The following is a 27,773-nucleotide window of genomic DNA, read 5'->3' as shown; positions in this document are numbered from 1 at the left end:
ATTGGAAGTTGGCCACAACCAAGGCACACAACACATTGCAGTAAGCATTTTCCCGTTTATTCCTCGAAGACGGGTGAGCCTACGAGGCCCCTGCAAAGGTGACTTTAGAGAGACAGTGTAGGAGAGAGGGACTCAAGCTCAAAGATAATAGTATTGAGACATCCAGTGTGCCAGGTTTGGTGGGCAGCCAGAGGGCAGTGTGGGCACGTGTGATTCTGGACACAGGCACAAGCTGCCTTTTCCATAGGTGCTTATAAAACAGTGAGAACTTTGCGCTGAGATTCTGTAAAGAAATGGCTGAAAAGAAATGAGGGGAATTGGTCATTTAGCAAAGAATGATAAAACTAAGCCAAAGGCAAGAAAGAGACTGAAGTTAGTACATTAGTAGTAAAAGGCAGAAGCACACATGAATTATCTCCAGCAACCAGAAATCTAGTGTTACCTTTCACCGCCCACTCTGCCCAGCCTCGGCCGAGTGCAGTGTGTAGTTTTTTATGAGTTTGAGTAGAGGCAAGCAGCTTAAATATATCAGGGAAGATTGCAAATATCTGCTGGTTTGAACAACTGCTGTAAGTGGGTTTTTGATTTCTATCTTGCTACTGAACCATAACATCCAGTTCCTTTAAGCAGACAGCTTGGGGCTTTAACCTATCTCTTCTTTATTTCCGCTCATTTCGCTGTTGTCTGAACATAAACTTTAGATGAACTAACAGAGGGTAGGCAATTGCTAGTTCTGCCAGAACACCTGAGAGGAGCCATGCCTTCTTAGGATAGATCTATGGACCCACCGAGCCAAATCCTTCGTTCTTCTGAGACTAGCATATCGTCACTCTTAGCAGAGTAGGCTTTGGGGCTAAGCTGTTAGGAGTGACAGCCGACTTTAACCCTCCCCTTTGCGCTCACTGTGAAGTGGGGAAGTATAAGACCAGTTTGGATAAACTTTCCATTCACTAGACAACCTGCTGCCATGTTTGTTACAGGTCCTCTGTAAGTCCTGGCCTGGGGAAGGGGCAGTAAGCGAAACAGACACAGAGTCTTGTGTCTTCCAGCTTAATGTGGAGGGGTGTGGGCGGATAAGCAGACACAAAACAAACTCCATCGGGTTGGAAGGTGAAATATCATAGTGAGAAAGATAGTGAGGGTACAGGGGGTGTCCCTAGAGGGAAACACGGACCCATTTTTATACAGTGACCAACTAAGACCTCGCTGTAAAGATAAATTTGGGCTAGCACTTGAAGAGACATTGGGGATCTTGCAGAAGTATAGGGGAAATATCTTTAGGGCAGTGAGCTAGCCTCTTGTGCTGAGAGTCTCAGGCCAATGCTTTGGTGACTGAACCTCACCAGTGAGTGAGTTGGAGGGACGAGGATCTCTGTCAGAGTGGCAGAGAGTGGGCCTCAGTGGAGTAGGGCCTTGAAACCTACGACAAGGACGTTGGCTTTGGCCTTGAATAGAACAGTGCTGAAGGAATTAGAGGGTACTGAACAAGACAATAATATGCATTACAGGCCATGTGAATGAAAATCACTAGTGCATGGAAAAACACATACACTCCGTAAGCATTCATTTGAGGCTCAGTCTCCTTATTGTGCTTACTGTGGGAAGTCCCCCTACCACCACCACATCAACCAACCCCCTGTTATTAATGTAGGTCTTCTCTCACGTGGAGTAATTATAACTTTTGTTTCTAGTTGCTGCCAGAGATCCCGCTGGGTTGTTTTATCTTCCAGAATTACAAGACTGGACTCTATGCTGTTACTTCTGCCTTGAGGGTTTTTCTTTTTTTTAAATGTGTAATGTATTTTAGTATCTGTTACTTGTTCAGAAGAAAAAAGTCTGAGTTTCTTCAGTGCTGCTTTCCTTTGCTTTTCTCAGTGCTCAGCAGAGAAGCAGTCAGGTTCACAAGAAAAGCACAATTGGAAATCAGGTAGGAACCGTGTAAGCAACCCGGTGCATGCTTGCCCCAAAGCATTGGAACTAAACTGCTTGACTGACAGCTTTTTTAAATGCAAATTAATCATATGTAGGTTTTGCTTAAGGTGCAGCTTTTGGTTTTGTTTTCGCTCTTCAAGTTTTTGGAGCGAATTTTTGCACTTCGTTTTGGCTACTTTTGCAGTTAACCCTACCGCCTCACCTTACGTAAACTCCCGCTACTTGCTGTGCACTTCGCAGTAGACTCTTTGTGTCCTCTTTTGCTTGCTTTCCTTACCACCGAACTTAATTTAACCTTGAACCCCCACCCCTCCACCCCCACCCCCAAGGCGGTTGAAGGTTAAAAATACGGTGAGACCTTGCATGGGTTCCGGTGCTGCTGGCTAGTTCACACGTTTGCACAGCTTGGTAACAGTGAAGGGACAGCTCAGAAAGAAGGCAGTGTTGGGTTTGAGCTCTGCCGTGCCAACTTTCTATTGGCTAACGATGATGACGTCAGTTGCTAAGGTGCCGTGCTCACTTGGGTTTTTTGAGCTGTGGGGCTGACCAGCTGTCTCTGACTAACAGCGCTCTGCAGAGATTGCATTAACTCCTACAGTTTGCTGTCTCCTCTGTGTTTTATGTGATAATGAATATTTGCATTGTTATTTCTTTTCTAGTCAAAACAATGATGATCTTTTTTAAAGCTTTTTTTTTTTTTTAACGCAGAGGTACAATTATTGAACAAATTGAAAGCTCTGCTCCAGACGATTCTTTTTCCCATTGTTTTGAAAGGAGAAGATGTAATAACAGACTTTTATTTTAAAAACCTTTCTCTTTTTTTGAACTAAAGCATATAATTCTTTGCTATTTCAGGGAACCAATCTTCCGCCTTCAAGGCAAATTGTACGAGCTAAGTTCTGTAAGCTTTACTGTTGCTTTTTTTATTTAGCTTCCCAAGGGCACAGTTTGTCTTTAACTGATTAACTCAACTAGCGCCTGCTACTAACGTCTTTTTTAAAAAAAAAAAAAAACCTAGGTTGTCTTGTTATTAACACGCTAGCACTAAAATAAAACTCCTCTTTGGAGGGTCATCCTTCACTGCTAATAACTCGCTGTGGTTGAAAGGTATGAACTAGTAAACCCTACAATGCTATAACAATAAAACCCTTCACCTGGTGGGTGCCTGGATGTTTCTCTAATTTTAATGGGCCTTTAAAACCAATAAAATCATTAACAATCTCCCCCTCTATCTTCTGCTTTATTGTTCTGAGACATAAGCCTTTCTCTTTCTCATATATAATAATTTCAATAAATGTACCGGATGCTTCAAAAAGGTGGGTGAACATTGACTATCTGACTTTGATATAGCTGTTTTTAAGCGTACCCAATTCCAACTATTTGGTTTTTTTTTTTTTTAAGAATAAATCCCAGAGCAAAATCACACTGTTCTTTTTTTTTTTTTTTTAATATGGCTGCAGAGTTGACTCTTCCAATATTAGATGGTCTCCCTACTTTTTCCAGAAACATGATCAAATGACCACAGAAGGATTTGGAGAGAAACTGTGTTCTCCTCTGTGCTCTGAAAGCAATAGGCTTGTCCTTGAGAAGGCGATGGGGGTGGGTCAATTATTTGCCCCTACTATTCAGATACTATTCACTATCCAACCTTTGGTGTTTCGGGGTTCAACTCTAATCAGGCCTTGTCCCAGCTAGGGAGCTTTATCCAAAATGATCCCAAGTTTGCTCAAATGCATGACAGGAAGAACAGGATGCTTCTCTGGAAAATTATATGGGGAGGCATGCAGGAGCACAAGACAGCGTTGCCAAGAGTTAAAGGCCAGCCTGACCTATATAGTGAGACCCAGTCCCACTGGGCCTCAAAAGAGAATCTCTACCATGTGAGTGTGAATGTCAGAAACAATATGCATAGAGACACCGCCACTGCCAAGTGCAAGGTAATGCGCACCCTAGAAAGAGTTCAATCCTTGCTCCCAGAAGGCATGTGCCACTTGGAACTTAGGTATAAAAATGTATAAAGTTTGAGAAAATTATAGATGTTATAAGATGAGGATAAGGAAGTATTTGGAAAATTAGAAGTTACAACAATTTATTCCAATGCCCACAATGTCTAGATTATAGCGTGCTGTAGTTGGGGTTTACCTATAAACATTCCCTCACGGTCAGTAGACACAGGTAAGAAATATAATAATGCAGTGGCCTGGACATCTACTTTAAATTAGGTCTGAATTGTCGGAAGCTTGGAATTGTTCTCAGAGAATCTCTAAATGAGGTTCAGCTCTGTTTCTGTTGACTTCGTTTTTTGCCAAGAATGGTGAATCCCACACACAATGGAGGTTTTATAACCCCCCCCCCCAAACAGAAACGAGTGAATGTTAGAAACTAGTACTCCAAACTCTTAGGATCGCTCAAGTCTTGAAAGCCAAAGTACTGTTAGCTTTAGAAAAACAACATGCATACAGTGTCATGCCGGACCCAACATTCTCCTGTATCCTGTCATCCAGCACAGCTCACTTATGTAGTGAAGCAAGTTAATAGGCCCAGCAGGCAGGCTAAATGAAAGTGGTGAATCTCTTGTTTTAGGTTAGATTTTGCTGCCAATTAAAAGAGTACTCTCAATTTGCAAATATTAGCTTATAAGTCTCAACAATTTATTTTCCAGAATCAAATGCTGCCATTTATAACACACGGCCACATATTTAAGAGGACCTTTTATGTTTTTTCTGCTTAACAGAGATTTGCTATTACAACTTAAGGTTGTTTTCTTTATGAGTATTTTACATTCACTTGGATTTACACACAAATAGCTCGCCTATGAAAACACGCGGAGCTTGGGAACTTAGTTCGCAGTCTTCCCACTGCTGCTACGTGTATGATTAAGCTGAAAGGTGCCACAGCATCTCTCATCCATTCTGTAGCCCACTCAAGGCTCCCAAGGTAGGAGGCCAACTTGGCTACCCAGCATGCAACAGAAATAACCCAGGCTCTGACCCCACCCGTTTTTATCTGCCTTGACATTTTAGCAGTCCTACAAATCAATGCCAACATGTACCGCCTAAAATTATAATCATGCAATTTGCATAAAGTTGGGCTTCTCACCATTCAAGTGGACGCTTCATCCATCTCTCTATTCATTGAACATATATTTAAAATCTAAATGTGCCAAAACCTGGGGCAATATGCAGGGCAGTAAGATGTACTGTGGTGCAGATGCGGATGTTGGTGAGGAAGCACCCTGTGTTCTGTACTGATTCTAGATGCGTCTGCTCACCCGGGCCTTACTGAAGTACGACTTCTGGCTCTGTCCTGTGAGATTGACTACTTTCCCTCCTCACGGTCTTACACTGTCTCATTTTACTGTTCGAGTTTCTCTTACGATATTTTGCCTGACGTTATGAGGATCAGAGTTCCATCCAAGCTTTTTAGGTTTGCTGAGAGCAAACACTGAGTTTTTAAGCACAACTCCACGAACATTTTAGAAGCATCCTGCTGCTTTTGGAATCAGGGGAGGCTTTGAACAGGAGACAAGATGGAAAGAGGCTAGTTAAGACATTTTGGATAAGAAACTATAGATATTTCTGAGTTAGTGGAAATGCTGATAAATTTAAGAATTTGACTAAATAGGAAGAATTTCAAAAGCTCTGGAGACTAACTCAATGTTGGCGAGAGGGCTCAGGACTCCATTGCTCTCAGACTTCCGATTTGGCCACAGGAAAGAAATATAGAAGGTTAGGTTTTGGTTCAGACTCAAAGCACTGGCAGTTCTGTTAAATGTGAGTCTAGATTCACAACTTGGGAAGCCAGAGCGAGCACATCTAGTGCGAAATTTGATGCTTGATGTGTCTTGAGTTCAGAAGAGACCTTTAAAGTTACAGGAGAGCCACTGATAGATTTCCAATAGGGAAGGGATGTTAACTGATTTTTGAATTAGGAAAGTCTACAGAATAGTTTGGAAGGCACAAGCACAGGTCTAGGAATTAATGGTGCTTTTAAGTAACTCGTGTTAAAAATGCAAATATTGGTGTCAGGGAGCATACAGTAGAAGGAAGAGTTTCGAACCATTTTTAGGAGTAATTGTGAATAGTTATTGAAGGGATGCAGTGTCCTTCCAGGCTTATGGCTAAGGGGATTCACTGACAAGGAAAGGCAGGAAAAGGAGCATGTTAGAGTGGGTGAAGGCATGTGGGAGTTGTCTGTGCCTATCAGAGACATAATTATGGCATGGAGTTTGGGAGTCGTGTAGAATGGAGGGATATGTCTTATAGTTGCCAATATATAAGGTAGTTATTAAAGAAAGGGGAGAGATGAGATTAACTCCAAAGGGTGATACCATAAGAAGAAATATAGGGTCCAAAGAATGATGGAGAAAGAACTAGCATACATGAGAAACTGAAAAGAAGAACAAGAGGTAGTAAGAGAGACTAGACGACCTGGAGAGGAGCAATATTGAAGACAAAGGCAGAGAACATTCCAAGGAAGAACAGTCAATGGCAATAGATGATCCCCAAAATGGGGATCTTAGGAAGCATTGGGGAAGTTGTCAGGAGGTAAGGCATCCTCTGAGACCTCACGATATAAGCAGTCCAACTGGTCTTATAGACTGCTTTTCTAGTCTGTAATTCGAAGCTGGCATCAAGCTGAAGATCCATGAAACTGAATTGTTATGGCCTGAGATTTTTCCAGAGTCAGCATGGAGGGCCAAGAGAAAAGTCAAACTGCACTTTTTTTTTGTAGAGAGAGAAGTGTGGCAAGGCACTACTTGGTAGGGGTGGCTTGGATTGTATATAAACTAGGAGACATTAGACAAGTAGTAGCCATTACAATGAAAGTTCAGGTAGTGAACTCTGACAGCCCCAAGAAGTCAGGAAAATGACTGTCCCACTCTCAAAATGAAGACATGTCAGTTTGACAAGATGCTTGAGAGACTCAACTTAAGGAAGTGAGTGTGACTTTGACTTGTGGTTCCCTTCCATATATCATTGGCTTCATTCTTTTTCACTGTCCTGAGCTGACACACCTTGATGGAAGAAAGCATAGTGAAGCCAGCAGCTCACCTTGTGGTGGCCATGATGCCAAGACCAAAAGGGTCCCACAGGAGATGAACCTTTCCAAGGCATCAAGGACACACAGTCACCAACTAACGTCATCCAATTATGAATCCATTGTTATACATTGATCTAGCAGCTATGTCAGAATTCTCATGGTCCAGGAGTTTCCCCCAAACTTACAAGCTGGTAACCACGCCTTGATCCTAGAAGCTCCAAGGAACGTTTCATATTGGAACAGTAACATGGCCAGACTTGAGAATACCTCAGTAGTTTGAGTTCACCAAATGATAAAGGAAACAAGACGGTGTATCTAAATTTGTGCAAAGAAAGAAAAAAAGACGATGTTGATAGACAGTTAAAAAAAATCGGTTTGCCTGGACACTGGAGGTTTCACTGAAGTCGGAGAAAATAAACCCCAGGATTAAGGAGAAGCAGCAGTGAGGTGTGGGATTGAAGTTAGTGAACCGGCAGACGATGTCTTTGAATGCCACTTGAAAGCTTGAGGTTGTTCTGTGAATTCAAGAGAGCAGCGAGCGCTCCTTATGGAGGCGTGGAGAGGGGTAGAGCCTTGTTTGTTCTAAGATGTGGGTAGCTAAAGAGGAACAGGGCTGGGATTTTCTAGACTTTAACGTGGTAAGGGAAAAGAGAAATGATTGATATTTAAGCGACTACTAATTCACACACCAGCCTCCCCCATGTAGGATAGAAAAGAACCTAATGTGCTCTCCGGGACCTACGTCATGTACTCACCTACATCTGTGTGTGCGTGAGGACATTCTCCTGGGGCAGGAGGAGAGCAGCTGCTTGTGCAGGCCAGCCGTGAACCTCAGAGCTGCAAAGTATTGTTTATGCATTCTATAGCAATGTGCTCACTACGGCTCCAACTTTAGATTGGATCGTGACTTCCCAACCTGTGCTGCGAATACTCAGGTAACTGGCTTATCAGTCCTTCGTCCTATAGGCTCCAAGAAGTGCAGATCCTTCCTTTCCAAACAGGATTCCTCCCCTTTTTACTTTTTGAAACTTTTTATTACTTTTTTTTTATTAACTTAAGTATTTCTAATTTACATTTCGAGTGTTATTCCCTTTCCCGGTTTCCCCGCCAACATCCCCCTAACCCCTCCCCCTCCCCTTCTTTATGGGTGTTCCCCTCCCCATCCTCCCCCCATTGCCACCCTCCCCCAAACAATCATGTTCACTAGGGGTTCAGTCTTAGCAGGACCCAGGGCTTCCCCTTATACTGGTGATCTTACTAGGATATTCAATGCTACCTATGAGGTCAGAGTCCAGGGTCAGTCCATGTATAGTCTTTAGGTAGTGGCTTATTCCCTGGAAGCTCTGGTTGCTTGACATTGTTGTTCATATGGTGTCTTGAGCCCCTTCAAGCTCTTCCAGTTCTTTCTCTGATTCCTTCAACGGGGGGTCCTATTCTCAGTTCAGTGGTTTGCTGCTGGCATTCGCTTATGTATTTGCCATATTGTCTCTCAGGAGAGATCTACATCCGGCTCCTGTCTGCCTGCACTTCTTTGCTTCATCCATCTTGTCTAATTGGGTGGCTGTATATGTATGGGCCACATGTGGGGCAGGCTCTGAATGGGTGTTCCTTCTGTGTCTGTTTTAATCTTTGCCTCTCTATTCCCTGCCACGGGTATTCTTGTTCCCCTTTTAAAGCAGGAGTGAAGCATTCACATTTTGATCATCCATCTTGAGTTTCATGTGTTCTAGGCATCTAGGGTAATTCAAGCATTTGGGCTAATAGCCACTTATCAATGAGTGCATACCATGTGTGTTTTTCTGTGATTGGGTTACCTCACTCAGGATGATATTTTCCAGTTCCAACCATTTGCCTATGAATTTCATTAAGGCATTGTTTTTGATAGCTGAGTAATATTCCATTGTGTAGATGTACCACATTTTCTGTATCCATTCCTCTGTTGAAGGGCATCTGGGTTCTTTCTAGCTTCTGGCTATTATAAATAAGGCTGCTATGAACATAGTAGAGCACGTGTCTTTTTTATATGTTGGGGCATCTTGTGGGTATATGCCCAAGAGAGGTATAGCTGGATCCTCAGGTAGTTCAATGTCCAATTTTCTGAGGAACCTCCAGACTGATTTCCAGAATGGTTTTACCAGTCTGCAATCCCACCAACAATGGAGGAGTGTTCCTCTTTCTCCATATCCTCGCCAGCATTTGTTGTCACCTGAGTTTTTGATCTTAGCCATTCTCACTGGTGTGAGGTGAAATCTCAGGGTTGTTTTGATTTGCATTTCCCTTATGACTAAGGATGTTGAACATTTCTTTAGGTGTTTCTTAGCCATTTGGCATTCCTCAGCTGTGAATTCTTTGTTTAGCTCTGAACCCCATTTTTTAATAGAGTTATTTGTCTCCCTGAGGTCTAATTTCTTGAGTTCTTTGTATATTTTGGATATAAGCCCTCTATCTGTTGTAGGATTGGTAAAGATCTTTTCCCAATCTGTTGGTTGCCGTTTTGTCCTAACTACAGTGTCCTTTGCCTTACAGAAGCTTTGCAGTTTTATGAGATCCCATTTGTCGATTCTTGATCTTAGAGCATAAGCCATTGGTGTTTTGTTCAGGAAATTTTTTCCAGTCCCCATGTGTTCCAGATGCTTCCCTAGTTTTTCTTCTATTAGTTTGAGTGTATCTGGTTTGATGTGGAGGTCCTTGATCCACTTGGACTTAAGCTTTGTACAGGGTGATAAGCATGGATCGATTTGCATTCTTCTACGTGTTGACCTCCAGTTGGACCAGCACCATTTGCTGAAAATGCTATCTTTTTTCCATTGGATGGTTTTGGCTCCTATGTCAAAAATCAAGTGCCCATAGGTGTGTGGGTTCATTTCTGGGTCTTCAATTCTGTTCCATTGGTCTATCTGTCTGTCTCTATACCAATACCATGCAGTTTTTATCACTATTGCTCTGTAATACTGCTTGAGTTCAGGGATAGTGATTCCCCCTGAAGTCCTTTTATTGTTGAGAATAGTTTTAGCTATCCTGGGTTTTTTTGTTATTCCAGATGAATTTGCAAATTGTTCTGTCTAACTCTTTGAAGAATTGGATTGGTATTTTGATGGGGATTGCATTGAATCTGTAGATCACTTTTGGTAAAATGGCCATTTTTACTATATTAATCCTGCCAATCCATGAGCATGGGAGATCTTTCCATCTTCTGAGATCTTCAATTTCTTTCTTCAGAGTCTTGAAGTTCTTATTGTACAGATCTTTTACTTGCTTGGTTAAAGTTACACCGAGATACTTTATATTATTTGGGTCTATTATGAAGGGTGTCATTTCCCTTAGCATTTTTCTTAGAATCTCCTTCATGACTCAAAAAAAAATCATTCACACTAACCAGTCCTCAAATTTCGGGGCCAAGGTTCCCATTCTCCTGCTGCTGCTGTGGTACACAGCTTGAGGGAAGCATAGTCAGGGGTTAATTTAGTTACTTTAGAACTAGGCTACAATGATCATCAGGTCCCTAGCTGAAGACATAGCTGTCTCTTCATTTTAACCCCCTTTATCCTGACCCTTAGTTGATTTCCTGCCGCCAATATTTACATCAGTTTGGATTCTTACAGCTGTAAATTTCAGAAAACTCAGCATAAGAGACTAGAAAAATGGATTTATTAATGTATGTAATTGAAATAAGGAGGTAGTCGAATTGTGGGGTTTATAATTCATGACTCATACTGGTTCCTTCCTTATTTTTGGCTCCATTTGTTGCTGTTTGGCTCCACTCTAGGGCCCCACATGGGATGGCTACCATTATTCAGGGTATTTTCTACCTAGCTGGGATCCAGCAAGGACAGAAGAACCCAAGGTTTTCAGAAAAACCTCTGAAGTTTTACTTTGATCAGACTCCTGGATCATGCGCCCAGAACAACCCCTGTGGCCGGAGAGCAAGCTATACCTATTGCCCTAGGCCTAGGTATGTGAGCCCAGAGCTGGCTCCCCACCTGATCGCAAGGCCTGGAGTGGGGATGGGCCTTCTTACCTGAAACTCGGAGCTGCTGTTCAAAGAAGAGAGCCCAGTCACTCCAGGAGGAGCACCAGAGGATGGTACGGGTTGATTGAATGTTCGTCATCAGGACAATTCCATCTGGAGGAGGAGGTGCTTGGGACAGTTCACCTTCTCAGAGTCATAACCATGGTTTAGAACTCCATGACTACCTGATGGACTAATTTAGTGATTTTCCTCCCAATCTGTTATCATAATTCCACTTCCTAATTTCCCTTTCCTTTAAAAATAATTCTGTAGATTAGCACAAGATTGAGAAGCAGCACATTTGAATCAGTCTTCAGTTAGGAAAATGTAAAGTCACTGTTAAGCAGGAGCATATTGTCCCCGAGAGCTCATCTGAAATGGGACAAGAGTAGCTGCTACCTAGGTCTTTATAAATATTAAAAGAGATAGATAGTATGAAGTAAACATGGGAGTGGCATCGGGTATGCATGCGTGTATGCCCGTATGCATGCACATGCGTATGGCGTGTGTGTGTGTGTGTGTGTGTGTGTGTGAGAGAGAGAGGGGGGGGGGGGAGAGCTTGTTAATAGGCATCCCCATGACTTTAGCATTACCAGTCACAAAGCTGAGACATGCTGAGACAGTTATGCTGGCACATACAGATTATCAATGACGTTTCCAAGATTCAAATCCAGGTTATTTGAGGGTAAGCTTATCCTTTAAAAAAAGAAATTTGTTTATTTTTGTTTAATTTCTATAGTTAGGAATTTATGTTTAAGAACATACAGAGTTTATTAATGGCACAGAAGTAACATGACTTTAACGAGGGAATGAAGACATGAAATAAAATATCACTGTTTTTCAAATAAGACTTTAACTACTATTTTAAGAACACAATACATTTAGACCATATTCACCCCTTCCCAACTCCTCTCGGGTCCACCCCCACTTTTTCATCCACCTAGCACTGAGTTTTCTTTCTTCCTGTTTCTTTTTAAAACTTGTTGAGTCCAGTTTGTGTGGCCTAACTGCTCTTGGGATTGGGGCCTGTTCTGCAGTGTTATCAACCTACTAGGGGTCACACCATTAAAGAAAACTGATACTGCATCCCAGTAGTCATCCAATGGCAATGGCTTTACAGCTAGTGGGGCTCATTCAGGTCTCCTGTGTCCTCCCTCTCCATGCTGGGATTTTGTCTGGCTTGAGCTTGTGCAGGTCTTGTTCAGGCTGTCACAATCGCTACGGGTTCATATGTGCAGCTGCCCTACTATGTTCAGAAAACAATCACTGAAGCCATTTACCATTCTTTCTATCTGGCCCCACTTCCTTAAAGATCCCTGAGCCTTGGCGTAAGGAATGTATTTTGAATGTCCCATTTATAACTCTCTGGCTTCTTCTCTCCTTGTTGACCAGTTGTCCATATTAGCTGCCATCTACTACAAAGAGAAGCTTTTCTGATGGCGCTCAAGAGATGGTCTGTGGGTATAGTATTATAGTTATTAGCAGATGTTATAGGTAGGTTCTCCCCTAGGTCTGATGATCAATCTAGCCACATTTTCTTAGTCCCATTAACGGTGTCAAGGAGTTTCATCTCATGGAATGTGCCTCACAGTTGATCAGGAAGTGGTTGAGTTACATTACATTACATTTCCTAATTTCCATCCATGCCACCATTGTCTCAGTAGACATAGCTTGTGAGGTCCGCCATTATAGTTGCTCACAAGGTTCACCAATGGGTGAGAGTGATGATTGCCTATATTTCCTGGTAGCGTGCACAGCATCTTCTCATCCTGTGGAAGCCAGCCAGTGGAGATGAAGCCTCTAGGTCAGCCTCCCCTTGATTTTTCCATGTTTTGTAACCCAAGAATATGATGTCTCCAATAAGAGAGTCCTACTGTGAAATTCTGGAGGGAAACCAAGAACACTGACAATATTCAATAATGTCTGAGGGAACTTATGAGACTCACTGGCCAACAATTCAAAAAGAGGTAGCCCATTTCTGGTGCTAGGGTTATTTGCTAACATGGGGTATATTGTTGGGGTATTGAACTTCTGTTATAGGGTGAGTCTATTTAATCTCTTTTAATATAAATACATATTATATATTTAGGATACTTCCACAGTAGTTGGTTTACATATGACTATTTTTAAAATATTAGTACTTGTTTTTAAGTATTTGGTTATTATAATATTAGTTATCTCTTCCCTTATTTCCCTGTTTGTCCTACCTCCCATCCCCCACCCCATTTGATCTTTTAGGTTTCATTTTTCTCTCTTCCCTCTTTATATCACTATATTCTATCCTTTCATCCCTTGAAATATCCCCTCTTCCCCCACCATCTCTTCCTAGTTTCCTAATCTTTATGAGTATTCCTAATCAAACACATATATTTAAAGCTAAAAAAGTTAACATTCATATATGAGAGAGAATATGCAATGTTTGTTCTTCTAGGTCTGGGTAACTGCACTCAGGTCAGTTGTTTCCGGTTCCATCCATTTACCTGCACAGTTCCTATTTCACGGCCGGTTAATACTCCATCGCGTAGGCATACCACCTTTTCATCACCCATTCATCAGTTAACAGACATCTGGGCAACTTTCATTTCCTAGCTGTTGTGAGGACAGCAGCAACAGACATGGAAGGACGAGTGACTGTTGGCCTTCTCCCAATCCCATGCTTCCATGGCTCCCAATAGTTGATAAATTACGAGAATCCACACCACAGTCTCAATTCGTGCAAATCGTCATTATATTCATTTGCTGTTACTTTTGTTTCTGATACTTTTCTTATAGCAATATTTTCTGGAAACAATGAATTTAAGCAATATATAAGTCAATCTAATCAACATTGAGAAAGCAACAGCCATTTGAATCCCTCTTTTATCCCTATAAATTAATCCAAAGGGGTTAGTCAATACCTATAAGATAAGAAAAGAATTACTTTACTATGGATAGAGAATGGAGACCATGAGACCAGTAGAGAGATGGGTCTTTGCGCAGTTCTGTGTCTTGTAAACTTAGAAGGTTGCTTGGGATATATGGCTTACTACATAGCAATTGTGTTTTTCTCCAGATGAGCCAAACACAAAATATGCTTAGCAGACTTTTAGAGCCAACTTACGTCTTAATTGAAGACTTACAGGTCATAAAAAGTAAGAGAGAATCCTGCTTATTCAAATTATCTTGGAAACTTCAGCAGGTAGGACCCAGAGGTCTGGTCTGGCTTTGCCCGGGGAAAGAGCAGTGTGGTAAGCCAAGCATCTCCCTGTGTCTGTAGCCTGTGTCTCAGTGGCCACCCATCCCTCGCTGTTTCTCTTTTCCCCTCTGTCTCTTCTTCCCTTCCTTCATCTCATGGCCCCTTGGTGTTGGTTTTTTTGTTTGTTTGTTTTTATTTTCATCTGTAAGCAAGGTGCGTTTGATTCCTCACCCAAATGGCTTGAGCATTTCCTGGAACTTAGATAACATTTATAATAATTTAATATCTCCCACTAAGGAAGCCATTTTATTAATTGTGATTTTCAGACCTGAACATTTCTCTGCATCAATGGATGAGTGAGGGGGGGTAGGGGGAGGAGGAAGGGGGAGGAGGAAGAGGAGGAGGGGGGAAGAGGGGAAGGGGGGAAGGGGAGGAGGAGGAGGGGGGAGGAGGAAGAGGAGGAGGGGGGAAGAGGGGGAGGGGGGGAGGGGGAGGGGAGGGGAGGGGAGGAGGAGGAGGGGGAGGGGGAGGGGAGGGGAGGAGGAGGGGGAGGGGAGGGGAAGGGGAGGGGGAGGGGAGGGGGAGGGGAGGGGAGGGGGAGGGGGAGGAGGGGGGGAGAGTAGAGGCTGGCTATGAGCATATGGAGGGGTAGGAAGAGAGAGAGGGTAAGAGAGCAAGGGAGAGCACTAGCAGGTGAGTGGCTTCTTAAGACGTTCCAGTTTGTGGCTGAATATTCGTGGACATTGGGATTGTATCAGCTGTTTGAGCCCAGAGTATCAAGTCCTTTTGATGGTCGTCTGCTTAACCTTGACTCCAGATCTCCGAGAAGCTTTTGCTTTATGGCACTCAGGCACCTGCAAGGTGAAGCACTCCGAGGTTGTTGCTCCAGCCGACACCAAAGTCTGATGCTTATAACTTTCCGATCGGTCCATCATATGCCCAGCCCAATGCCTTGCTCACCCTACACCACCCACCCCTTATGGATTCCTACTTCATCTGTCAGGAATACCTGTGGCCTCTTCCTGGTCTTTCCAGTTTCACTGGACCTTCTTTGTGGGTGACGGTTGTGTTTCCATCCTAACTGCCGTCAACCGTGAAGTAGGCTTTGACGTTGTCTCCATCACATGGTTCCTATTCTTCCACAATCACTGCACCAGTCAATAGAGCAGCAGCAATACACCTGCAGCGTTCTAAACCCCCGTTCTAAGTAAGTCTACTTTAAATGCGCCTTGATAGGAAGAGTAATACATTGATGTTTTAACTTGTTTCTCCTTCTGCTGGTTTTGAAGCAGCTTTTCATTTTTGTCTTTAAAACTGCTTTTGGATTTTTCTGGTTTTTGAAATGTCTGACGTGTCCTTTGTCCTTCTGAAGGGCGCCGTGATTAATTTTCATATTGACTTTGAAGTTATTTAAAATAATTTTGATATTTTTATACGTTATAAAGCATGTTCTGTCTCTAATTTTTTAAATTATAAAATAAAAGGTACTGATTTTGCTTAGATAATTTAAGAAGCATAAACTTGGTTTTGCTTGTGTGTATGTGTTTTTTTTTTTTTCCATAGTTTTCTGGATTTGTATCTAAGTGTATGGAAACCACTTTTGGCTGGGTCACGCGCTTCTGTCCTCTGAAGCGGTGAGAAGTATTTCATGTTTACTGACGAGTATCCGTTTCTGAATGAACTGTTCTTGCCTTCCCTTACAGTTTTTTATTAATTTTTTAATATTTTTGCTTCATAACTTAATTTTATATGATAATTTTTCCCTTTTGCATTTATTTTTTATTATATTTACTAACAGTTTTATCTTTTATGTTCTAACTTGTGTAATGTTTTGGTAAAGTTTTTTTTTAATTATAATGATATCCACTTTTCTTTTTCTTTTTCAGCTTAATCTGCTATCCTTTTCCTCTTTAACCCTTATTAAAGATGTAATATGGGCTGGGGATTTAGCTCAGTGGTAGAGCGCTTGCCTAGGAAGCGCAAGGCCCTGGGTTCGGTCCCCAGCTCCGAAAAAAATGAACCAAAAAAAAAAAAAGGATGTAATATTTATGTTTTCTGCACAGTAAGGTATCTCTGAGGTACAACCTGAAACGCAAACATGCAGACACAATGCGCTAGTGGTCAGATCGGTGTAATCGGTACTCGAACCTCCTTAGAGACCTCACTTCTTTGTGTGGAAAGCATTCAGAAATAAGTACTCGACTTTGGCCCTACCTACCCTCCTGTGCTGTGAATCGTTTCAAGCTCTTCCTCCCTTCTACCCCACCCCCCACAGCACCGGTCCTTACTCCCTGGCGCCTCTGTGCCGCTCCTTCTTTGGAATCCAACCCCCTGTTGCTCTTTTTCTCTCCTTCCTTCCACAACATTTGTCATTAGGAAGGAGGTTTCCACCCCAGAGCAGTAAATTATCCACTCAAATGCCCACGGCATTTTAAAAAACAATTTTTATTATTTAAAACAATTTTTAACTTTATTTTGAGCATATTCTTCCCCTCCCCCAAGTTTGTGGAGTCATTCTGGGCATCTGTCTCTGTAGCCCTCCTAGATGGGGTTCATCCCAGCACGGGATACAGAGTGGGGGACAAGTTACCGAGCAGAATGTGGGCCTTATGAACATGGATTCTGTAGCCTGGCTGTTGGCTCTGCCCTCAACGGCAGTAGGTATCACCTAGCACCCCATTTCTCTGTTTCCTCTTTGTCCATGGAATGCGGGCGACTAATGAATCTGTCCCTTAGTGGCTGTTGTAAAGGAGATGCGGTTGTGGCATCTAACGCAAATCCTACTGCCACCTATTGCTTTATTGTAAGGGAGTAAGTGCACATGTGAAATTGCGTGAACAGTGTCTGCTATCACCACCAGTTTGCAATACCTTTGTTCATGCAATAAGTTCATCCGAGACAGTGGATGTCACGCGCTGCCCAGCACCTACTGTGTAGCCTAGGCCGCTGCTGGACTCCCAGTCCTTCTGCCCAAACCCTGGGCTTACAGGTTCAGGTCACCACACCTAGCTCCAGTTCTCACTTCTTAAACACGTTGCAGGCAGTCATTGCCTGAAACACGCTTCTCACATTAATGCGTCCAGTTCATCGGCAACCCTTGAAACAGGCGCCATCACTGTTTCTTCTGCTTTACGAGTAAGTGATTGTTGGAAAAGTACTACCCTAGGTAGTATAATAGTAGACAAGTGGTAGATCCTGGCCCCAGGCCCAGTCAAGAGTAAGCCTTTTAACTTGGAATCTTCAGTAATTCCTTGAGTCCCTCCATCTGCTGACTTTTGTGTAGTACTGTGCTTCTTAAATACTGCAGCTCTCTCATTTACGATAGCATCTGCCAGCCATTCCCTTTCATTGCCATTCTTTTTCAAACATACTTTTTTTCCCTCCTATAAATCGCTCACTCTTAGTCGAAGATTAAAATCTTGTTGTATCCCAACTAGAACATTATTTAAATTGCAACTGGGTGCTTTCAAAGCTTATAAAATTAATGCAGGACAAAGCCTCTTTTGTTCCTATGCTGCTCCTCCTTCCAATCAGATAATCCTATATTCTGTTGATCATATTTTCTATTTTCCTTAACATACATACATTCACATTTCTGTTTGAAATGTAATTATAAATGGGATGTTTTGAATTATGCTTTCTAACAATGGGTGTGCGAAAAATATTGAATAAGGACATTCTATATTAATAGGATTAACAGGATTCTCTGGTAGCTTTTTTCCACATAATTTTAATTTTTTAACTCTTTGTTTACTTGTATCTTCTGTTTCTACTTTGATATGTTATGCCTCTCAGAATAATATAAACCAGTAATGGGATTTACTGTTTTTAAAATTTTTAACAAAAGGACATTTAATCTATTAGTATCGGTTTTGATGTCCGATTTAAGAATGGATACAGCGATGATAAAGGTGTTTCTCCATGCTCCAGAGTCCCCATTACAAAAGATGACTGAGTTCCAGTCACACGGTCATGTCCTTCCACCCTAAGCAAACCCCGTGGCATCATCTACTGTCTTCACAAAGTCTGTATTCTCCCAGCACCAGACCTCCAGCTTCTGGGGCAAAGCAACCATTTACAAATTGAATTCATCCTCCTCGTATTCGATGTCAGAGTAGCATATTTTGCTGTTGGAATAAAATTATCATTTGTAGAAAAGGATGTATATATGCTGCTTATAGAAAGAGAAGTTCCCAGGAACCAAGACAAACTTTCAAATCACAGTTCTCTAGGTGAGACAGTAGCTGCTTGGTATACCGAGTGGGGAGGGAGTGAGATACCTGGGTGCTATGTGAGGTGCCAGGCCTCTCAGGCTGTTCACTGATGGGAGGAGAGGGAAACTTTCAGCTGTGGGCCTGCTGGGAGCCTCACCTCACCACCACAGTTCAGGCTGACAATGCACCACAACAATGCCAGCTCCATAGTTATTAAAGGACCCCCAGTCCTTTCGATGAAGCAATTTAAGGGTTTAGCAAAAGACAAACTGCCAAGCATCCTTGATTGTAAGTATTGGGATAATTCTTAGTGATGACACCCTGCTCTATACCAGAATGTCTCTTTGGCAGGAGGCCGTTGGCTCATTCTGACAGTGAAAGGGACAGTCAGTAAAAGCCAAGGCGCACTTACATTTTCAGTAGAGCGCCTTCTTTCATTCTTGACCACTGCTTCTTGTATTGAAACCAAAACGCCAGTTGTAAATATTCCCAAATTCACCATGACTGAGGCACATTGCACTATCTTTCCCTAGAGCATGGGTTTTTCACACCTAACACAGTAGCATCATTGACACCTTTCCTGTGTTGGTATGTTTAACCTGGGAGCGTCAAAAGAGGCATCTAACTCAGTCCTTAATTTATTGCAATTAGTCTCCCAATATGGAAAGGGAGGTTCATGCAAAAACCATAATAGTCAAGCAAGGGAAGACTCCTTGTTTAGCCTCATGGGCTCCATCCTTAGCTTCCCTGTGAATCATCACTGCTCCAAGGAGTCTCCAGGTATCTACATATCAATACATTAATGTCAGTCAGTGTAAACCATTGCAAAAACTTAAATATTTTCAAATATGGTAATCCTAATTGAAAACAATGGCTTGTAGATCCTTTGTACGGTAGCTCTAGGGATCAGTCTAGACTTGTATGTGCTGTAATCTCCCTACCCTCCATAAAGCCTGTCTCCTCCTTCCCCCAAATATGTGCAATGAACAGGCCCTCACAGTTTCTGTGGGCTTGTGTTTCCTTCTGGGGGAGTCGTGCGGTGCAGTGAGATCATGACCTCCCTAGAGTAGTCTGGGTAACTCAAGAGTTAATGCTGCTCTGAGATTTAAATCTAGAAATACCAAAGTGGCTTTATATGTCTAGTAGTATACATTTTAAAATTATGTAAGTTTGGAAAAGAAGCCTAGCTTTTAGATAATCTTTTGAACAAAATATAAATATGTAGAGCTTCAGTCAAATGAAAGAATGAAACGCTCAACCTCAAAATTACCATGAAATGTCTTTGATTCAGAAACCAACCCCTCTCCACCCCGTGGGATTCCGCTAGGCTAACCTCTCCAGGATGAATGTTCCCCATTCAGGAAATGAGCGCCCTGGTTTTATAATCACATCTTGGTTCCCTGAAGCCCGGCACCAAACCCCCCTCCTTACTCAGTAATTGGCTGCAACGTTTGTCCTCCATTCTGGGGAAGTTATTTACACAGAGCCCTTGATGGATGGCCCCTGTGGGCAGATTACTAGATCTGCTGCCACTTAGACTGCTTGGATAGCTGGAGCGCAGTCTCGGAAATGGCGCACAGGATCACAAATGAAAAATGAGCCTGAGTAAGACAGATAATAATAGCATCTTATCACAATGCAATTTACTTCTAGTGGCCCCTGATTAGTCTTTTGTTTATATGATAATATGCGTTCTTTAAGACCTGAGTCTCTATGACACTTTTTATGAAAAGAACTAAAACATTGGATTAGTAATAGGACTTTTTGTCATTTCCTTCCCTATTCTGCTAAAAATGACTTTCTTCATTAAGGTAAGGAATTTTTAGTTTACAATTAATGTTCTTAGTGGTTACCCCCTTCAGAAACCTTTTTCTTTTCTAGCATTCTGGCCTTCCCGATGACCCGTTGTGAAGTGGAGGAGGGGACAGGGGAAAAGGAGGATGTGTTTTTGAGAGCGCAACCATCTATAAACGACTTCCTCTTGTTCGGTGTATCTCCTTGTGGACTTTCGTTTTCAGATGTCTGGTCACAGGATCCACGTCCTGGAGGAAGGAACTGTGTCATCCCTCACTCATCCTGTGCACACTGCCCAGCCAGTCTGTATTATCTCCTATCTTCTTCTGCTTCTTCTCTTCCTGGGCCTCATCATTCATGTCAGCGATTTCCGGTGCATGTGGAGTCGAGTTTTAGAAACATGAGACAATTTTAAAATTACAGATGCAAAATTCTGGCTTGTTTGAGCCAACATCTGCAACTAGTTTAGGGGATTAACTAAATAGCTGCTCTGGATGACCGATATTTGCCGGGACCTCTCCATTTCCCACAGAAATCAAAATGCCTGTTACTTACTGGGGCTTTAGTTTACAATCGAAATCACCATTTCATCTGCTACATACCTTATTAGGTTTCCTCGTGGATTCTCTTGAGTTAGAGCCAAATTTCAATTAGCCATGATTATGGAGGTCAGGGAGAACATGGGTGATTAACATCCGCAAGTAAGGAAAAGACTGACTTTAACCAGAAACTCCAACACTCTCCCCTGGAACCCGTTGCTAAAATTGCAAATAGGGGAAGTACTGGATGTGTTTTTCTCGTTTTGTTTCAGTGTGAGCATGAACACGAATATGACCCTCTCAGCTTATAGCTATTCCAAAAACACGTCTACATATTTAGGATACAGTCCAAATTCTGATGTCCATGACCCCCAATCCTTTCCACTTCCTGCTCGTTCCTTTGTCCTGTCACTCAAGTTTCTGTGAAAACACTGGTCTTCAGGCAACTTAGCCAATGGCCTAGGGCAGTTATTCTCAACCTTGTGGTAGTGACCACACAGGGATCAGATGTCAGATATCCTGCCTATATATATTTACATTACAATACATAACCAGCAAAATTATGGTTATGGTGGAGCAACAGAAGTAGTTTTATGCTTGGGGGTCACTATTATATTAAAAGGAAGGTTGAGAACAAATGGTCAGGCTCTTTTCCTCCTGGGATTTGTGTGTGTGTGTGTGTGTGTGTGTGTGTGTGTGTGTCTGCTCTTTCTGGAGTATCATCATTTTCATTTCTGCCTGAATAGCATCTCTTCATTCTCTTCAACTTAAATAGCTCACCTCTGAGAGGCTGTCACTGACTCCTAATCTATCTTCAGTCTACACTTTACATTGCCATAGAAACCTGCCTCTCTCGAACACTTTTAATATGCAGTTGTAAATGTCCATCTCCTGCAGTTACCCATAGACTTTGTTAGGTTCAAGGTGGTTGTTGCCACTTTAACTGCTGTGTTCTCTGCATCTAGCACAAAAAACCCTCTCTAGTCAATGTCTAATAAATGTTGACTAGCTAGAAGAGGCAGAGCTTCCAACATCTGGATTTAAATGGCTAGATGTGCAAACCGTCTATAAAACGGTAGTTATGATGTTCACATCCAGAAGGGAAACTCTAGTGTCTACTTAAGCCCTTACTGCTTTTGAAACAATAAGTAACTTTTCTGTGACTCCAGGTAATAAACAGTTGTCTCTTGGAGATTAACATCCTTACACACGGTTCATATGGTTCATTTATTTACGGTTCCCATCTACATATGTCATCGCAATGTTCATTTCCCTGCCCTGAGATGCAGTTTATGAATATAGTAAATTCTAGTGTTATACAGACGCTAACGTATGTCTAACAATTAGAATGAGTTATACTTGAACTCTGACAGATGTTTATTGTCATCTTAAATCAGCGAGCTTTTCACTTACCCCCTTGAGTTCCTGGACAGTGTGACAAAACAACGTGTCTTTTGTGCATTCACAAATAGCCCTGAGGGTTGGGATTACCCCTGACTTAGAGCCATTATAGCAGTCATTGATCAACCCGAGTCTGGGGAGGTAGCTCGTTTGTAGAGGACTTGCCTGCTTTCAGCCACGATACTCTGAGAATTTTTGGAAGATGTGAGCCCAGACAACCTAACAAAGTAAGTGAAGAAAGGAAAAGGCATAAGTACAAAATTCAGTGAGCACAACAAATATTCTGAGAGAAAAAAGCCCTGTGGGCTTCTTCTGAACTGCCTTGCTCTTCGGGACAATCATGCCGAGGTGGACTCCTTTGATGTTTCACTATGTGGTTATATAGCCTGGAACTGTTGTATACTTTCTTGTGTACCTACCATTCTATAAAATATTTTATTTTCTATTAATCACATTTATAGTAATAGCCTCAGCTTATTAATTGCTGTTTTGTACGAGGCGGTATGTTTGCCCTTTAGTCTCTTGTCAGCCACACAGAGTCACACAGTGTCATCTCCATTTTGACAAATAACGGTAATAGCTAGAATGTATTAAGAACTTATTATATAAAGTCCTACTCCAGTACTTTTCCACTTTAATAATCACAATGACCAGGAGGGATGGGTGGCAATGGCTTCATGACTATGGTGAGCTGAGGCTCCAAGAAGGTAACAATTATAGTATGTGCTAAGGCTTGAACCCACGAGCCCCAACACTGGCGCTGGTATCCAAAGCTGCTCTGCTTCCTTCAGATAATACAGTGGGAGTGTGAGGCCTGAGTCCCTCACTCTCTTTAGTTTTCTGACGTAGACTGGAGGAACTCTTCCATCCCTGTGGCACTGGCCTTGGTGGCTGTGGTCTTTCTGTTTTCTGACAGGTGTAACTTATAAAAACATCCCGTTCTCGCATATGCTCAAGGTTAGTTTTTAATCCAGGTAGAAGAGAAATGTATCTAGGACATATTTTGTGGAAAGAAAAATGTACTGGGGGCATAATTTGTCCTTGAACATAGACTTGGACCCCAAGATGTTGGTTTCTACTTGTCAGTTGCTAGCTGAACCTTACATGTTATAAAGTTAGCCTCTCTCTCTCTGCCCCATGGTAGTCAAAGGTGAAATCCGAAGAGCAGTTACACACACACCACATACATACACACACATACATACACATACCACACACACACTACACACACACCATACACACACACCACACATATACACACCACACACACATACCACACACACACACCACATACATACACACACCACACTCACACATAAACCACACACACACCACACACACACACCACACACACACTATACACACACCACACACACACCACACACACACATACCACACACACACACCACACATACACACACACCACACACACACACACCACACACACACACATACACACACACCACACACACACACACACCACACACACACACACACACACCACACACACACACACACACACACACACACACACACACACACACACACACACTGGGTAGGGCCAGTGAGGAGATGAGGAAGATGATCTGTGTTCATAGGGAATCTTAACAAGGAATGAGCATCTCTTCCATTACTATTATTAATGAAGTTGTGCTCTTGAATTCCTAAGATTTTACTCTAAAGTTCTAGTCAACCAATAGCTCTTTTAAATGGTTAATATTAGCAGTTTGAAATAATTCTCTGTGTCTGAATGAATTAATACCTAATCTACTGTTTACTAAGTATGTGTACTTGGTTGTATGGTTTGATGATTAAAGGTGGGAAAGAGTGTTTTTAGCAAGCATGATCTTATTGATATTAAAGAGTTCAAAATAATAATCAGAATATAAGTTACAAGAACAACCAATGTTACTCAATGGTTTCTCTTGACCAAAGGCCAGAAAGCTAATATCATTCAACTCCCTAGTCTGCACCAGGCATTTTCTCCTGGACTGTTTCATTGAGTTCTTACAGTTCTTCACATGGATATAGCCATCTCTTTCTGTCTCATGCTTTTGTATTTCTCTTTTTGTAGTTGAAGATCAATGAAGTCCATCTTCCTTAAGATGCGCTTTTAAACTCCTTTATCAAAATTACCTTACACAAATGCCCACTGAGTCACATGGAGTCATTGATGAACTATCTAGTGTCCTCAAGCACACTCCAATTACCTGGGCTGGTCTGTGGCAGGCATCAGTATATCTTCTGGGGTTTGTGGGGTTTTTTGGGGGGGTTGTTTTGTAACAGACTCGAGGCAAGTGGTCCAGCCTTGTTGAAGGGAATCAGTATTTGTTCATCTTCTTCAGTTTAGCTGTCCTTCTCATGACAGTTACAGTCCAGTGATGGTAGAGATAGCACAAGAACAAGAAGATGAACAAGGAAAAGGGCTGTCACTGTAGTCGTGGAAAGTAGATACAGAAGGAGTAAATTGTCAGCACATGTTGCAAAGAGGGAAAGGCAGAGCCTCTTTGAAGAGGAGTGCTGCTCAGAGTGAGAGAGGGCAGCCTGTAACCTGGGCAGGAAACATAATCCCGCCTGTATGCAAGGTCAAGGCCAGGACAAAAACAAAACAAAAACCTGGCTTAATAGACAGAAACTAGCTGTTGTTGTGAAACTCAGCAGTGAAGGAGCAGAAAGGGATCAATTAGCCCATGTCCTGTACCATTCTTTCCTTAGAGTGAATAAGGGAATTAGGTGATTGCTTCTTGTCAGTTCCTCGCTCCCAGGAAAAAATCTATTATTACCAGAATTTCTAAGATTTACACAGATGTATTTGTCTGCCCTACACAGCAATGTGGCAAGAATGCAAATGGAATAAAATGCCAGTCTTAGTAACGAGCAGGGTTCTTTTCTCCTTTAGATATTTGTGCTTGGTCTCCCCTACTAACACCAACCTTTATTGTGGCTCGCTGTGGAGTAAGGAGATCCATGGCATTGAATGTTCTCTGCTTTATCGTTTGTCCTCTGGAATAGATACTACTGTCTTCATGAAGGCTTTGAGAGGACCTTGCCCTAAGGGTTAGAGCCAGGTCTGGGAGGCTCACAGATCTCGTCTCACCATGGCATAGGTAGATCATGTACAAGTCTTTTGATACCTTGGAAGCCGTGGATATCTTAGAGTCAGTCAAAGACTTCATTTTATATTTTTAGAAACTTCTACCCACCTAGAAGCTAGAAAGTAGGAAAAAAATCATCATAAATGTTGTTTTGAAGATAAACATATTTAAGGCACATTAACAGAGTAATTCTTATCAAAATGATATGATCCTCACAATAGAGTCTACAAATGAGAGCTGGCCACTTCAAGGATTTACCTTGAGTTTGTGTGTCTATGAAATGTGCTTTACCCTGTTGTATTTAATCTATGGCAGTGACAGAATAGAACTAGATGCATATATTTTTGCCAGGGTTAAAAGGAGCTACAGGACAGTTTTCCTGTACTCAGGAAAGCAGACCCTGCTCCTGGATCTAGTCATCTTCAGGGGGTCTCTCATTCATTGCACCTTCACACCACTCTTCCCTTGAGGCAAATCCCATCAGGCCTGGATCTAGTCACTTCTCAGTCCACTCCTCAATCCTGCCTTGCCTGAAGCACTTACTGTCTTGGACCTGGGCTATGAGACCTTCTGTATCTCTTGCTACACTTCCGAGTTTCAGATCACCAGCCAGAGAAAGATCTTATTTTTTTTATTACATGCAGGCTTATTTATTTTAATTATGTGTACACACACACACACACACACACACACACACACACACACACGGGTATAGAGGTCTGAAGTCAGTTCCTGGAGTCTTTTATTCCTTAGGCCCCCATCCACCCCTTTATTTTGAGACTAGCCCAGAACTCACTGAGTAGGCTAGACTGGCTGGTCTAGGAGCCCCAGGGGTTTATTTCCCACTTTCCCAGGGTGGAATCACAAGTCCGTGCCTTTTTCACACTGGCTCTAGGTGGTGAGCTCAGATCCTCATGATATAATGGCAGTCTCTTTACGGACTGAGCCATCTCCTCAGCCCTCAAAAGTCACTGTAAAACAGTCTGATCCCATCACTTCTCCATTCCCCCTCTCTAGTGATACCCATCTGGTTAAGTTTATCTACTTAGACCTCATAAACATTAAAGCACACCCAAGACCACTCAGTGATGAGGGCTCTAATCAGTGGATACTCCATGGATACATTGAAAATCTGGGTAGATTATTGGGAGTCAGCCTAACTCCGGATAATAGAGCCTAGTCTCGGTGAGAAGCAGTTGGTGGGGGTGTGACTTCGAAGGTCATTTCTCATATCTCTGTCCTGGCCTCCTCTTGCTACTCAGCCCAGCTTACTGGATGCTGCGAGGTAAGTTAAGCATCCTCTTCCCACATACACTTCAGTGGCCATGACACTTTGCCTTGCCACAAGTCCACTGGCAAAGTGGGAGAGAACCATGGACTGAAATGCTCATAAACAAAGTGCAAGGGAACTGTGGGCCGAGATCTCTGAAACCCAAAGCCAAAGCAAGCCTTTCCTCCCTTACTTGACTTTCTCCGGTGTTTGCTAAAGTGAAGAAAACCTGAACAAAATCCAAACCAACTCATCATCTTACTGAGAAGCCTAAAGATCTCCCAACGGCATTTCAGTCCTACCTGCTTCCTCCTGACCAGGTCCCCTGCCACTGCACTGCCCTCATTTGCTTTTGTATCTTCTCCTGATAATTATAACACAGGCACTGGACACTCTTGATTTTCCCACCTCAGGATTTTGGTACCTGTCATTTCCTCCTGCTGACTTGTATTCCCCTTCTTCCTTTCCCCATCCCCACACTGTTCACACAGTTTGTTTTTACCATTCTTCATTTCGGAGTGGAGGAACAGCTCAGCAGTTAAGAACACATGAGGTGCTTCCCAAAGACCCAGGGTGTTCCCAGCACCCACATGATATCTTCCAACCATCTGTAATCCCCTGTTCTAGGGGATCTAACATTCCCCTTCTGACCTCTGTCAAAACCAAGCATGCATAAGGTACACATCATGATCTTATTATAGAAACTTCCATACTAAGGAGGAAGCAGTCTTTCCACACCAATTATTGAGCTCGTCAGATTGCTCTGCTGCCTTTAGCACTTATATCTATATAATTGTCTATTTACTTTCTGTCTTTACTGTCAATCCATCCCCCTCCAACATGAGAACTAAGTTACAGGGCTTAGAAGCCTCGAGCAAATCACTAGGCCATACAGTAATGGTTCCAAGTTCAATGCACAGACACGTTACCTATCTCTAGTCTCCGAGTCCACTGAAGTACACCTCTGGGGGCTTCTCAACCTGCTATTTGATTCTGTCAGCTGAATGCTAGTTTTGCAGCCTGGACTCACCTGCATTGAGTGTTGTGTGCCATTCCCATTATTATTCTTCCATAATCATCAACATTTGTATTCTCAGGGAGAGATGGTAAAGCTTTTCAGGAGTTGTAGAATTTTAGTTTAAATTGATTTTTATGTTTATTAGAATCTTCCTGTGTAATCCTGGATTGAATCCCATCTGTACCTCATTGTACCTCCATGAGCTTCCTGAGACCCAGTATCTGTTGTCTTTAAACATAGAGTGACTCTAAATTTTCCTCAATATGTTCTTACACTTCGGTGA

At 42.4% G+C, this 27,773-nt stretch overlaps 1 protein-coding gene across 11 annotated transcripts in view; it reads left to right on the top strand.

The window, feature by feature from the left end:
• Dnm3 (dynamin 3) overlaps positions 1-27,773 on the top strand; it is a 485,732-nt gene that overhangs the window by 206,997 nt on the left and 250,962 nt on the right. For 4 of the 11 annotated variants that reach the window (XR_015635077.1, XR_015635076.1, XR_015635075.1 and 1 more), the window contains exons 13-14: positions 1,876-1,927; positions 2,788-2,833. Coding sequence is in view for 8 of the 11 variants with exons in the window: in XM_087579970.1 (XP_087436096.1) it covers positions 1,876-1,927; positions 2,788-2,833 (98 nt within the window). In the remaining 3 variants the exon portion in view is untranslated. 11 annotated transcript variants of the gene reach the window in all.

This window comes from Rattus norvegicus, chromosome 13, assembly GCF_021556685.1.
Source record: "Rattus norvegicus strain SHRSP/BbbUtx chromosome 13, alternate assembly SHRSP_T2T, whole genome shotgun sequence".
In the NCBI taxonomy this organism is placed as follows: Eukaryota; Metazoa; Chordata; class Mammalia; order Rodentia; family Muridae; genus Rattus; species Rattus norvegicus.
The sequence above is the reverse complement of the archived record's forward strand: the minus strand, read 5'-3'. Positions and strand labels throughout refer to the sequence as shown.